Source organism: Penaeus monodon, chromosome 9 (genome assembly GCF_015228065.2).
Source record: "Penaeus monodon isolate SGIC_2016 chromosome 9, NSTDA_Pmon_1, whole genome shotgun sequence".
Taxonomy (NCBI): domain Eukaryota; kingdom Metazoa; phylum Arthropoda; class Malacostraca; order Decapoda; family Penaeidae; genus Penaeus; species Penaeus monodon.
This window is the reverse complement of record NC_051394.1, coordinates 16,434,759-16,449,758: the sequence shown is the minus strand read 5'-3', so window position 1 is coordinate 16,449,758 and position 15,000 is coordinate 16,434,759. Positions and strand designations below refer to the sequence as shown.

Genomic DNA, 15,000 nt, shown 5'->3' with positions numbered 1-15,000 from the left:
CTACAAGGCAGACGACGAAGCTCACCATGAAAATAAGAGACATCTGAATCTTCATGGCCAGATGAATCTTGTCGCATGCCCTCAGACAGCAAAAGCTAATGGCACATCCTGTAAAGGAAGAAAACATGTGCAAAGTTATAGAGATGAATGCGTACTTTTATTACTAACAGCTTTTATGAGGTAAAATTTGAGGCTTGGAAATGTACTTTTTTTAAGATTGTTCGTATTATTACCGCTTAGGTTTGGTAAGTATAAATGAGACCATTGGTTATTAATTCTGCTTTCTTAGCGTGACATCTTTTACCCCGTTCTTCAGGAGGTTAAAGAAGCACTGACGAACTCCAGATCCGCAGGCCTATGGCGATCTTCCGGTGAATTCTTCCAACGGCATCCTAAAGCGACCGTATGTGCAGCAGGTTCCTCCTACGTCCAACTGATGTTTAGTTGTTGAACCAGATCGTACACGTAAGGGACAACATAGTAAGAGAAAAAGAAAGGCAACAGAGGGGGAGGAATGTTAGGTGCTACTAGCCATTTTTTTTATATAGATTTGGAGTTTTTAATGATAGTTTTGAATTTGTTTTCATTTTTTTTTCCGTTTCGTGTTTATTTCACAAAGAGAAAGACTTTTGACTTTGACAAGTTTATTGAGACAAAAGCTTACTTCTCAAAAGGATGAGGTAACTTAGTAAGCCCCTGTGTGGGCTTACATTTCAAATACAGAACTTACAGATTAGAATATATACAAAAATACAAGTATTCAGAGTCAATGGTTTAGATATCAGTAGAGTGATATAACACGATATTTTCTACCCTCATCTTGACAAGCCCTTGTAAGTCTTTTTGTCGAGGGGAAGCCCGAAATCATCCAGCCAAGCGGCAGATGGCAGCTTAGGGCTGAAAGAATGAAGGAGGGGGCCTGTTTACATCCCCTGTGAGGAGACTTATTGCCCCATGCCACAGGTACATATACCTTAGAAATAGGGTCTGGTTGTGGTGTTCTTAACTCTTGAATGAATGGGTAAAAGCCCAAAACAAAAAAGCACAAGTAAGTAAAAATATAAATAATAAATAAAACATACCAAAACTCGTACTGGAAGAACGGTTTTGATATTAATAAATAAGGGAACTTGGGCTTTAAGCCTGAGGCTTCTCTGGCTGGGGTTGGCCAATGTTAAAAACCTTAGGTTGTAAACTTTATGGAAACTAAATATCTACGTCCAGCATTTCCTAACTGGCATGTAAAAACGGCTCATACACAATCTTTTCTTGCTCATCCAGCAACGCTACAGTCATGGATAATCCAGGGGTACACACAAACACCAAGTCCAGAGATAACTCCCGTATGGGTTTATTTTTCACAGGTATATAGACAGAGTGGGCCACGTAACCGTTGCACACTGCTCCTGGCCTTCTGGAAACGTGCCTCTTTACCCATGCAACTATGTCGTCGTTCAACAGGAATTTGGGGTCCAATATGGTCGAGACTGGAAAATGATCCCTTTCGAGAGATTTTCCTCAGCCTTTGGGACAGTCATCACGTTCCACTTGTTCCTTGAGTCGTCAGGATCCTTTTCGCCTCGCCTACCCACACCATGAGATACGGCCTCCCTCTGCCTTCATTCAACAGTGGCTCAAAGTTCCCGGCCAAGTTCCATGGACCACCTTAGTTAGGAAACTCATGGCACAGGCCTGTGGGAATGGCAAACGTTTCTTGCCATTCACACTGTCAGCACTCTACGTTCCTGCTTCGGCTCCCTCGTCGTTCTTCTTCCTCTTCTCCCGTTTGCATCCATTTTCATTGTCGCTCATGTCCACGCTTCTTTCACATGTTTTCCTCTTATTGATCCACTTTCAACATTTCCTTGCGAGTTATCACTTTCACTTTCCATTTCAGGGCGTGATTTAAGTAGCAACACTAGCCATGCTGACACCTGGGGAGGAGGTGACCTGAGCCCCGATCGCATAGCAGAGGTCAATGCTTGTCAGCGGTCGCCAGGAATCCTCTGGCAGGATTAAACTAATTATGACAATGTCCCTGGTCTGTTAGAATCACGATAACTGTGTAATTGCAAATTACTGGAGGGCCTGAGGCACCTCACCCGCTCCCTGTCCAGGACTAAGAGGAACGCGGGTAAACACAGGTTTCAGGAAATCTCTCACAACCGAGGACAGTACTACAAACACGTCCTACTTCTACGAGATACATCACAGCTGAGAGAAAGAGAAAGGGGAAATGGGAGGGTCCACACGGAACCACACGGTCCTGCTTGAGCTACAAACCGTCCCTGATAAATATGAGTAGATAAGGGAACGACAACGGCAATCCAGGAGTATTTACTTGAACTTCTTGTCGTCACATAGAGAAAGAAAAGTATGTAAATTAAGGATTGTATATCATGTACTATTCACTCGTCATGAATGGCAATAATTGTGTTCAAAAGAGATACATCATCGAGCCTTTACGCCTACAGCTATGGCAACAACAAACCCTATTAATGAAAGGTTTCAGTGTCTTTGATCTGCGTGGATAAGTGAGTGTATGTAAGTGTGAGCGACAGTGATCATGGAAGTGAGGGTGAGCTCACACAAAGAATGAATCACGAACTCGAAGATTAACGTTCACTTTAAAAATAATGCGATGAGTAGAAAATTACATTAACTCAAAATTATTTCTACTAACACACTGAATTTAACATTTAATGATATGCGATGGAATGTATGCATTCCTGAATGATGGCATGAAAAGATAATTACAAACTACTCGCAAGGCAAAATTTCATGTCTCAGAAATGTACGATGTCATCCTTGATTCTATTAAATCTTAGTTTCCGATATACCGAGATACCAGACCACATTACACATCATAACGGAGGTTCATGTGCTCAAAATAACTGAACGAAATGAAGTCAACTGAAACGAGGTAGGGAAAATCCATAATTAACCCACTGTGTTCTGCATATCTGTGATGGACACTTGTGACAGTGCCCTTACGGGTATCTCACGAATTTACTCAGAATATGCAAGCGACCTCCGTGAGGGTGGGAAGGGCTATAACTACTATTGTATGTCGGAGCATTAGATCACTTAGGTGATTTAGGCAACCCTGGGTTATATCTGGCATCCTTGTGCATTATGATATTGGGAAGATACTTACGCTAATTTAATTCAAAGTTAAACGAAACAGTAAAAGAGTTAAATGATCTGAAGGAGTAAGATAATCGACAAAACTCGTACAAGAATTTTGTGAAATAACTGCGAAATCACAAGGAGTTTGAGAAAAAATGAGGAGCGCACTGAATTCGTTGTAGTTGAAACAATATAAATCCCGAAAAACGAAAGAAATTAATTAACGATATTTCGTTGGCAATACCATGTTCTCACAGTAATGCGATCCAAGATAAAAGAGTGAGAACGTATCCATATTCCTGTCACCAAAATTCCTCCACTTAAACACTTTTTCCCAGCAAAGCCAAAACTAGAGTGACTGTACATATAATTTATACGGCTTAACACATTTATGGGAGAAGAAGGGAGGGAAGAAAAATGAAAGAGCCATACGTGTATCATGACATTGAAGACATGGTATGTGTATCTGGAAGCGTTCGTAGATGTGTTTGTTCTTTTTGCAAGCCGAAAGGAAGCAGAAACAAGTAAATGAACACATGATACGGTGAACTAGGTCAGATAAGGTCAGCCATAATTGTTATCTTGTCACAATAGGGATGCTGGCTTTGGAACCAATGTGGAGCCCACGTGGAAGGCACGTGGAACTTAATTTAGCTTGGGGTTTGCACGCGCTAATGGCTTATATGCGCGTCATGATGCATACCCACAGGCATAGATGGCTGGCATTTATGTCAACTCTAAATTACCTGTATTCCTCTGACGTGCTTTAGCAACGAACTAATTTAACAGATAATAGCCTCTTTTCCCGGATTTATTTACAGAATTTGCTTTCTTACGTTTTCACACGTCTCTATCTCACTTTTATTTGTATACCGACGTATGATTATGGGGTTCATGTGATAATGATGATAAGGATACTGAAAGTTATTACTCTACTTTATATCACTGATATGGTAATACAAAAACATAAAAGCAATAGAGCCAATATTGATATTAACAGTGTTAATAATGACGACGATAATAATTCTGATTCATGATGAGGATAGTGATAATGTCATTTTTGAGAAAGATGATGATACCGAAGATGGTGATGATAATGGTAAGCGTAATAATTATACAGAGAATAAGACTAATATTAAGAAGAACAATGATAATGATAAAAATAATTAAAAAAAGCTGATGATATCAAGAATAATAATAGTAATGAGGATAAAGATACTATTGATAATAATAATAAAAACAATAATAATAATAATAGTAATAATAATGATGATAGCATTAATAATGATAATACCGTTAACAACTATGATAGCAACAACACAACAATAAAGAATAATAATGATGATATTATTGATATAATAATAATAATAGCAATAACAAAAATAAAAATTATAATAACAACAACAACAGTACTAATGATAATACATTAACAATGATAATGAAAATAACAATAATAGTAATAATCATTATTATAACAATTATGAGAATTATAACAATTGATAATGATACTAATGATAATGATGATGATAATGATAATGATGATGATAATGATGATGATGATGATGATGATGATGATGATGATGATGATGATGATGATGATGATGATGATGATGATGATGATGATGATGATGATGATGATATCATTATAATCATCATCATAGATATAGTAGTAAACTAATAGTAATTAAAATGATAATAATGATAAAGATGATGATGCTGAAGATAATACCTGCAACAATAATAAAAATAATGATAATGATAATAAAGATAATGATAATAGTAATAATAATAATAATAATAATAATAATAATAATAATAATAATAATAATAATAATAAAGAAAGGAAATGATAACAATAATAATGGTATCAATAATAATGACAACGATGATAATGACACCGACAATAATAAGAATAGTAATAATAGTAGTAATAAAGAAAATGATAATGATAATTATGTTATAAGGATGATGATGATGATGATGATTAATGATATGATAACAATAATGATGATAATGATAACAGTAACACTAATGACAATCATAATAATAATTTTAGCAGTGACCATAACAACAACAATAATGATAATAATTATCATAGTAATGATAATAATTATAATAATAACAATGAAAATAAAAACAAGAATGATAATAATAATAATAATAATCATAATAAAAATATAATTAATAATGATAACAAATGTAATGATAATAATAATAACAACAATAATGATGATGATTATGAAAATCATAACATCATTGTTATCACTATTATTATCATCATCATTAGTATAATGATAATCATTATTTACTATCATTATCATTGTTATCATCATCATTATTATTATTACTAATATTATTATTATCATAACAATGATTGTGATAATGATGATAATGATAATAATAATAATAATAATAATCATAATAATAATAATAATAATAATAATAATAATAATAATAATAGTAATAATAAAAATAATAATAATAATAATAATAATAATAACAATAATAATAATAATAATAATAATAATAATAATGACTATAACAACAACAACAACAACAACAACTACAACAACAACAACAACAACAATAATAATACTCATGATAATAATAATGACAAAAGCAGTAGTAAAGTGGTAGTAGTAATGATGATGATAATAATAACAATATTTAAAAAAATGATAATGATGATTATAGTAATAATAATGATAATAACAACAATAATAATAATAATAATAATGATAATGATTATAATAACAACAATAATAGCTAATAATGCTTTCATAATGATAATAATGATGATGATAATAATAATAATAATGATAATAATAATAAGAGTAGTTTGAATAATAACGATAAATATAATGAATATGATAATGCAAATAACAATAACGCAAATAATAATAATAATAATAATAATAATAATAATAATAATAATAATAATAATAATAATAATAATAATAATAATAATAATAATAATAATAATAATAATAATTTGTCCTGGGTATGACAGTAAACTGCAACCGGTTATGGAGTTTCGACGTGGGATAATGAGGTTACCCTTTGCCATAACTACCTCCAAGTCACCCTTGAGCAAGGTGTAGTACATGCCAGCTACCCCCGAGGCCATGAAGTGCCGGGTTGGCGTCCGGCGGGGCTAGTCTGTCTCATGGGTAGGAAGGACTCTTTAGTCTTGGTTGACAGCTTTCCTAGAGATGGTGTCTCAATGAAAACACTGGTGGTTGTGCAGCCTTAAATTCACTAATCCTCTTATGAGTGAAATGAGTTTTAAAAATTTTGAAGGTAACGGATTGAATGGCACTGGTACTCTTTGTGAAGGTGTCTCGCCCGGCAGGTGTTCCCCGGTCCAGCAGCGGGGACCCGGTCGTTATCCTGCTACTGCTAGGAAAAAGTGGTCGAAGGAAGTGAATATTGTGGTGATGGAGTGCTATTTTAGATCGAAACCTCTTGGTGAGAATGGTGTTCCAATAGAAGGATATAGGCAAAGGATGTACAAAGAATGGCAAGAACGAGGATTGTTTTATATTTCGGAACAACGAGTGTGTGATCAGACAAGGGCAATTAGAAAAAATGGCTGGCTTATGGAATTAGAGTTAGAGATGATACAAAGAAGGGTTGACGGTAATATAAACTATAACGAGGAAGAGAACATTATTACATGGGAAGACACCCAAAGTTTGAATGATGTGACTGAAACTGCAGAGTCTGACAATAGAACTGAATTAAACATTCATGTTGAGGAAGCGTCAGAGGAAGAAATAGATATTGTGAATGTACTTAATGAAATATACAACTTTAAAGAGAGCTGTGAAGGAATAATATTTTAAAAAGTTGAATATAAGAAACTAAATATCACTGTAAGATAAGTAAATAAAGTTTTGCCGTATTGTCAAACCTCAAATATATCTGAAACTAACAATCTCATTATTGCTGTTTCTGTTTGGGTGACAAGACGATTGGGGTTAAAAAGGCAGAGACAGACTGGGACAGCCCACCCTGAACCATGGTGGAAACGTAGAATAGAAAAAGACATCAAAGAACTACAAAGGAGTATTAATCTGATGACGAGGCATAAAGACGGAGAAGTGAAATCAAGAGAGAAGATTAAGAAAGGAATTGGAACTGTGTTAGAAGAATTGAAACAGAGAGTCCTGGCAAAGAAAGCCAAAATTGATCGTTATACCGAAAGACTTCAGCAATACAGGCAAAACCGACTATTCAACTATGACCAGAAAAGATTGTATACTGAACTTAATGGGAACAACCGGGTGGCAAATGAAATTCCAAATTCGGAAGAAAATAGACTGTTTTGGAATGGAATATGGGGAGAGAGTAAAGAACATAATTACAATGCTGAGTGGCTCAAGACGCTAAAAGACAACTTTAGGTATCGGAATCAGTAAGATTTGGTTATAACTGAGGAAAATGTATGAAAGCAAAGCAGAAATTGGAAAGTACCTGGAAAAGATGGAGTTCAGGGTTTCTGGGTAAAGAAACTGACAAGTTTGCATGAAAAAAATGTCCATCAATTGAATGAGATTTTAAGAGGAAATGAACAACTGCCTGAGTGGTTAACATATGGAAGAACTATATTGTGCCAGAAAGATAAAACCAAAGGTACCGCTGTAGACAACTACCGACCAATTTCTTGTTTGCCGATAATTTGGAAGCTCTTTACAGGTATTACCCCCCTAACGGAAGCCGCCTTGCCGCGGTGGGGGGGCTTGAGGTCCCAATGATCTGGTGAGCCGGACCAGAGGGCTACCCATACTGGAGGGGTCACCAGTGAGGGACGAGACAAAATGGCTTCCTGGTGCACCAAGGCCTATGAGAGGGGATGGTGTACCCACCCCTGGTTCATTCCATCTTGGACTAGGGAGAACTCTCCCACGTGTGTTTGCCGTGCGTGGCATCCCGTATTACCAGGAGACAGGAGTCCTGGAGGTTGAGCGATGCTGCACGCTGCGCCCTGCAGCTAGCAACACACCTCTTTGGTCCTTTATTCTGGTTAGACGGGTGGCTTGATCAAGGCCCGGTCAAGTCAATCGGCTGGTCAAATATGGCTAGGGTCAAGCAGGCACTATTCAGTCGGTAGCGCATAGGTCCCGCGACTGCCATCAGTACTGTGATAGTGGCTGCGTATATTTCCTCATTACCCCTGTGGCTGTTGGGAGATTTTGAACCCCAGACTATAGCTTCCCCTCGTTGGACTCCATGGTGGGTGGGGGGTGAGGAAATGAAGAATTCAAATTTGTATGAGTACTGCAAATTTACAAAGATCTAGCTCTCTCCCTGACGACCTGCGCAATCCCTCGACCATTCTCTCTGGAAAATCACACGTTGTCACTCTGGAACCTTTTCAGTTTCCAAAGGGCAAGAATGGGAATCGTAATGGTTCCCGGGCTCCCAAACCAGGTAAGAAGGGGAAAAGTCCTCCTCAATCCACTAAGGAGATCTTACCTGGTAAATATGAAAGCATTTCATATAGTAAGTACCTAGTAGTGAAGACCATTGATGGTGTATCAATCATGGATCTTGACATCTTTGAGGTTCATCGGAAAATAGTTGAAGTATGTCAACGTGATCCTCGTATCACCCCACAGCGAGATGGTAGCCTGATAGTTGAGGTTTCGTCACCAGACGAGAGTGACCGTCTGCGTGCAATATGTAACATTCCTGGGGCTCAAGTTTCATGCTCTCCTCACAAAACCCTCAATCAGTTTAAGGGAATTGTCTTTTCCCGAGACCTGATGAGGTATTCTGAGGAGAAACTGTTAGAGGAACTAGAGAATTTTAATGTAGTGGCAGTAAAACGTTTTAGGAAGAAAGTTGATGGTTTGGAACAGTCGACACCAGCTCCTCTTCTAACTTTTAACACATCAGTCCTTCCAGAATCGGTTAAGTTAGCATGGTACCACCTCAAGGTAAAGCCATATGTGCCCAACCCTAGGGGTTATGGGCATGGAGCCAACTCTTGCCGTTTTAAAGAAAATGGACAACCAAGAGTATGTGTTAAGTGTGGTACAACAGGTCATCAAGGAGATGACAACTGTCCAGGTCCAATATGCTGTTACCACTGCAAAGAAGCTCATGAAGCTTCTTCAAAGCAATGTAAAAGGTACAAATTTGAAAAGGAAGTATTGGTAATAAGGAGCAAGGAGAAAGTTAGTTTTCCAGAGGCAAAGCGACGTGCCCGTATGCTGTTTGCACAGCCAGGTAGGTCCTTTGCTTCGGTTCTAGCCCATCCTCCTTCCCACCAACCCTTGCCCTCCAATGCTTCTTACAGCACACACACTGCCACTTCCTCTAAACCTCAGTCCCAAATTGCTGACACTGCCTCTGGTGAGTTGTTCCACCAGAAACGGAGTAGGAGTGAGGGGTCTATTGAGGAGACTCCTCCTCCCAAAGTAAGGTCTTTGGAGCCATCAGGCAAGGCTCCAGAGGCCTCAACGGTGACAGCTCCAGCTGCCACCACATCCACAGGAGCATCTGCTGCTAGGCAGAATGCTCCTGAAGTAAAGGCTCAGGCACGCCCTTTGCCCAGGCAAAGAAATCCTGAACCTGTCCAAGGGAAACCTGTGGAAACTAGTTCCACAGGTAAACAACCATTAAAAAGGTACTCCCAGGATCCTGGAAAGGGACAGCCTAAAGGTGTGAGGCAAACCTTGACCACAGGTGCTGCCAAACACCTTATGAAGAAATAATCTAAAGAACTGGATACCCTAATCCAATGGAACTGTCAAGGAATTCATGCAAAATGGGAAGAACTGCAACATCTGATAGCTTCATGGAACCCAGTTTGTGTATGCCTACAAGAGATTATGACCAGGGAAAATCGTCCCAATTTCCTGAGAGGATTTCAAGTTCAAGCCCATTATGGAACCTTTGACAATGGACCTCATGGAGGAGTAGCAGTAATGGTACGTCATGATATTCCCTTCCAGGCCATCCACCTGCAGACAACACTGCAGGTGAAGGCTGTGAGAATAGGCTTGACACGACCTTACACTGTTGCATCCATCAACCTTCCTCCACATAATCTCAACATAAATGATTTGGAAGATCTACTTGGGCAGTTGCCACATCCATTTCTACTCTTGGGAGATTTCAATGGTCGGCATCACCTCTGGGAGACACTTTGTGCAACCCTCGAGGAAGGGCCTTGGAGTCCTTGTTCTTAAGAGCAGATGCAGTTTTACTGAACAGTGACACTCCCACACATTTCCAAGTTCAAACTGGACATTCTCCAATATAGACCTATCAATAGGTTCACCTGATTCACAGTTGAACTTCACTTGGCAGGTCATGGAAGACTTACATGGAAGCGACCATTTTCCAATAATTTTGGAGGAGGTGAATGGTATTCCAGTCAATGGAGTGCAGAGATGGCGACTTGAACATGCAGACTGGAATCTTTTTAGATCAACTGCAGTATTGCAAGGATCTGTTAATGATTTCCAGTGTGTTCAAGATGCTGTTAATCACTTCACATCATGAATTCACCTTGCAGCAGAAGCATCCATTCCCAAAAGTAGCGGACAGTACCGTCGACCTCCAGTACCATGGTGGTCTGATGAATGCCAACAAGCTGTCAGAGCAAGGAAAGCTGCATTAAGGCAGTTGAAACGACGCCCCAGCATTGTAACCTTGATCAGTTACAAAAAGACCCGAGCCAAGGCCAGGCGCGTGCTAAAGGAGGCTAGACGGACGTCGTGGAGACAGTATGTCTCCTCGATTAACTCTGGGACCCCCTTAGCATGGGTGTGGGACAAGGTGCGGTAAGATTGCTGGAAAGAGCACATCCATATCACAACCTGCTCTGAAGATAGATGGCATAATCATCACAGACAAAAAAGATATTGCTAATGAGCTAGCTAAATCCATGGCAGATATCTCCTCTGGAGCATCTTACACTGCTCGATTCTCCACTCTTCGTGCTGAACAGGAACAACACCAGTGTCGTTCTTCAGTAGGAATGCAGCAGAACTTCCATACAACTTGCCATTTTTGCGCAAGGAGATGGACTCTGCTTTGCAGCTCTGCCATAAGACTGCCCCAGGAAGTGATGATATTCCATATCAAATGATATCTCACTTACCGGAGAGTTCCCAGAAGTTCCTGTTGGACTTGTTCAATAGGATCTATAGGGAGGGCACAGTGCCATCCACATGGAAAGAGGCTATAATCATTCCTGTTCCTAAACCTGGCAAAGATACTTCCACACCAGGAAATTACAGACCAATTTCTCTCACCAGCTGCATCTGCAAGCTGATGGAGAAAATGGTAAACTTCAGGTTGACATGGCTGCTAGAAAAAGAAAACATGTTGACCCCATATCAATATGGCTTTAGAAAATTGAGATCGACCACAGATGCACTTGTGAGGATGGAAACTGCTATACAGAATTCCTTCGCACAGCGACGTCACATGTTAGCAGTCTTCTTTGACCTTGAAAAGGCTTATGATACTACTTGGAAGCATGGCATACTCATGAAGCTGTATGACATTGGTTTAAGAGGAGCATTACCTACCTTCATACAAAGCTTCCTTGCTAACAGGAAATTTAGAGTTCGGGTGGGAAACAGTTTCTCTAACCTGGAAGACCAGCTGGAAGGGGTCCCACAAGGGAGTGTCTTAAGTGTGACCCTGTTTGCCATTGCTATAAATGACATTATAAAGGTTGTTCCAAGTGCTGTCTCATGTAATCTGTATGTGGGTGACTTTACACTGTACTGCTCAGGAGGAAGCTTACAGGATGTGCAAGGACGCATGCAGACTGCAATAAATCAGGTTGTACAGTGGGCAACATATCATGGGTTCAAATTTTCTCAAAGCAAGACCATGGCTGTACATTTCCACAACCGAGGAAAGTTCCATCCTTCCCTCTATTTAGGAGCAAACCCACTGCAATTTGTCCAAGAGGTGAAGTACTTGGGTCTAATTTTTGACTCAAGACTTACATGGGTGCCTCACATCAAACAGTTAAAAGTGAAGGCTACAAAAGCACTTAGTATTTTGCGGGTTCTTTCACATTTATCTTGGGGTGCAGACCGCACAACGCTTCTACGGCTTTACCGAGCACTTATTCGTAGTAAGCTTGACTATGGATGTGAAGCTTATTCATCTGCAACTCCCACTGTTCTCCGGATGTTGGACTCGGTTCATAATGAAGCTCTCAGAATCTGTACTGGGGCTTTCAGGTCTTCACCTGTGGAGTCCCTGTATGCTGAGAGTGGAGAACCACCTCTTTCATTACACCGGGACTACATGAACCTGATTTACTATACGAGACTACAAAGGATTCCGGGATCTCCTACATCCAGATTGGTTTTCAACCCCCTTGAGGATAGCCGATCCTATGGTAGGAGAATGAGGAATCTTGTAGAAGAACTTAATTTAAGTCTCACTAAGGTTCTGGCTGTTGGAATTCCCCAATTCCCCCCTTGGACTAATCAAGTCGAGCTGGATTTGGTCGGAATTGGGAAAGGGGAGAGATCTGAAGCAGAAGTCAGAGAGAAATTTCTTCAGCACATTTCTAAGTACCAAGGATCGGATGCAATATATACAGATGGTTCGAAATCTGCAAATGGTGTGGGCTTTGCAGCAGTGAGCAGAAGGAAGACTGCATCTGGCAGTCTTTCTCTAGCAGCCTCGATCTTCACTGCAGAGTTACATGCCATCCTTGCAGCAGTTAAGATGACTAGAGATCTTATGAACCATTCTATTGTGATATATTGTGACTCTCGTAGTGCCTTGCAAGCAATCAAGAGCTTAAACTCATCACATCCAGTAGTGAGGGAGGTTCAAGATTGGCTTGCACTGATGTCAACACGTAAAAAGATAACTGTGTTGGGTGCCAGCGCATGTTGGTGTCAGTGGGAATGAGCGAGCTGATCAGAAGGCCAAGGCAGCTGCCACTCAGCCTTGTGATGCTCGTTTTCCTCTCCCACACACCGACCTGAAACCCAGCATCAGGAGTTGTCTTCGCGATAAATGGAAGGAACAATGGAGGCATATCTCCAGAAATAAACTGCGAGAGATTAGAGATGACCTTGGCAGTTGGGTGACTAGCATCCATCCCAACCGAAAAGTGGAAGTTGCATTAACAAGGCTAAGAATCGGGCACACAAGACTGACTCATGGCCGATGATGGCTAAAAATCAGGCACTTTGTGAGGGATGCCAAGAGCCCTTAACAATCGCACATGTAGTGGAGAGATGTGCAACATTCTCAGACCAAAGACGTATGTACTTGTCTCCCCCATATACACTGAAGAATGTATTGGGGAGGATTGTGACATAGAGGGTCTTATTAGTTTCCTTAGGGAGACTAATATTTTTAATAAAATTTAATTATGCATAATGTTTATGCAATAATTTTATACACTTAGAGTATAATATTTATGCTTTGATTTTTAATTTGTTTATTGTTATTTATAAGAAATCTATTGATAGATTTTTAAAGTTTTAAACATTTTAATATTTCTGTTTAACAAGGTATTCGCCGCTAATGACCTTAGCTGTTGATGCGGCAGATAATTTTAAATAATCAATCAATCAATTTACAGGTATTATATCTGATTATCTCCATGACTTCTTAGAGGAAGAGAAACTATTGCCTGAGGAACAGAAGGGCTGTAGAAGAAAGACCAGAGGGACCAAGAATCAGCTGTTAATAGACAAGGCAGTATTCAAGCATTGCAAAAGGAGGCACACCAACCTTGCTATGGCATGGGTAGATTATCGAAAAGCTTATGATATGATCCCACATAGTTGGATTAGAGAATGCCTAGAGTTGTTTGGAGCTGCTGATAATATTAAAAGGGTTTTGAGTAGCAGCATGAAGAACTGGAAATTGGAATTAACATCATCGGGAGTTTCTTTAGGCGAAGTTAACATTAAAAGAGGAATCTTCCAGGGGGATAGTTTATCACCACTTCTTTTTGTTATATGCATGATACCTCTCACTATGGTGTTGAGGAAAGTAAATTTTCATTATGCGTTGGGTAATAAGGTTACGAAATTAAATAATTTAAGGTTATTTGCAAAATCTCATGACCAAATTGATTCTCTTGTAAAGACAGTGCAAATGTTTAGTAAGGATATCGGGATGGAGTTTGGGATTAACAAGTGTGGAGCAGTCATTTTGCAGCGAGGAAAAATTGTTAGAAGCACAGGTATTGCTGCCAGATGGGAAATTCATGAAAGCTATTGATGAAGAAGGCTATAAGTACCTTGGGATACTGGAAAGTGATAAGATTAAAGAAAATTAAAGGAAACGTCAATTTGTAAAAGAGTACAAATGTAGAGTAGGTTAATAGTGAAGTCTAAACTAAATGTAAAAACAAGACATTTGGGCAGTTGCAGTTTTAAGGTATGGGGCTGGTATTTTGAAATGGAATGTAGAAGAAATAAAAGAATTAGATAGAAAGACCAGAAAATTACTTGCGATGCATAAGGGTTTGCATCCAAAAAGTGATGTAGATACACTGTATCTTAGTAGAAAGGATGGTGGAAGAGGATTGATGAGCTGCGAAGGTGTTATCAGAAGTGAAGAGAACAATCTGGGATGGTACCTCAAGCATTCTAATGAGAGATTGTTGCAAGGTGTCAAAGATGTCGGTATTTAGGAATTTGAAAAAAGTTGTAGTAAAGATGACTTTAAAAAATCGATGGGAGAAAAAAAGAATGGAGGCCTGGATGGGGAAACAAATGCACAGTCAGTTTGTTAGTGATATGCCTGTAACAACGGATAGAGACAAAACCTGGAGTTGGATGAGAAAGTCTGATCTGAAAATAACTACAGAAGCGTTGATATGCGCTGCTCAAGAGCAAGCTATCAGAACAAACTATA

General features: G+C 39.2%; 1 protein-coding gene across 1 annotated transcript in view; it reads right to left on the bottom strand.

The window, feature by feature from the left end:
• Positions 1-15,000, bottom strand: part of LOC119576988 — a 17,413-nt gene that overhangs the window by 1,311 nt on the left and 1,102 nt on the right. The window contains exon 2 of the mRNA XM_037924660.1: positions 1-108. This exon is cut by the window's left edge and continues 142 nt beyond it. Coding sequence (XP_037780588.1) covers positions 1-108 — 108 coding nt within the window. The remainder of the gene's footprint in view (positions 109-15,000) is intronic.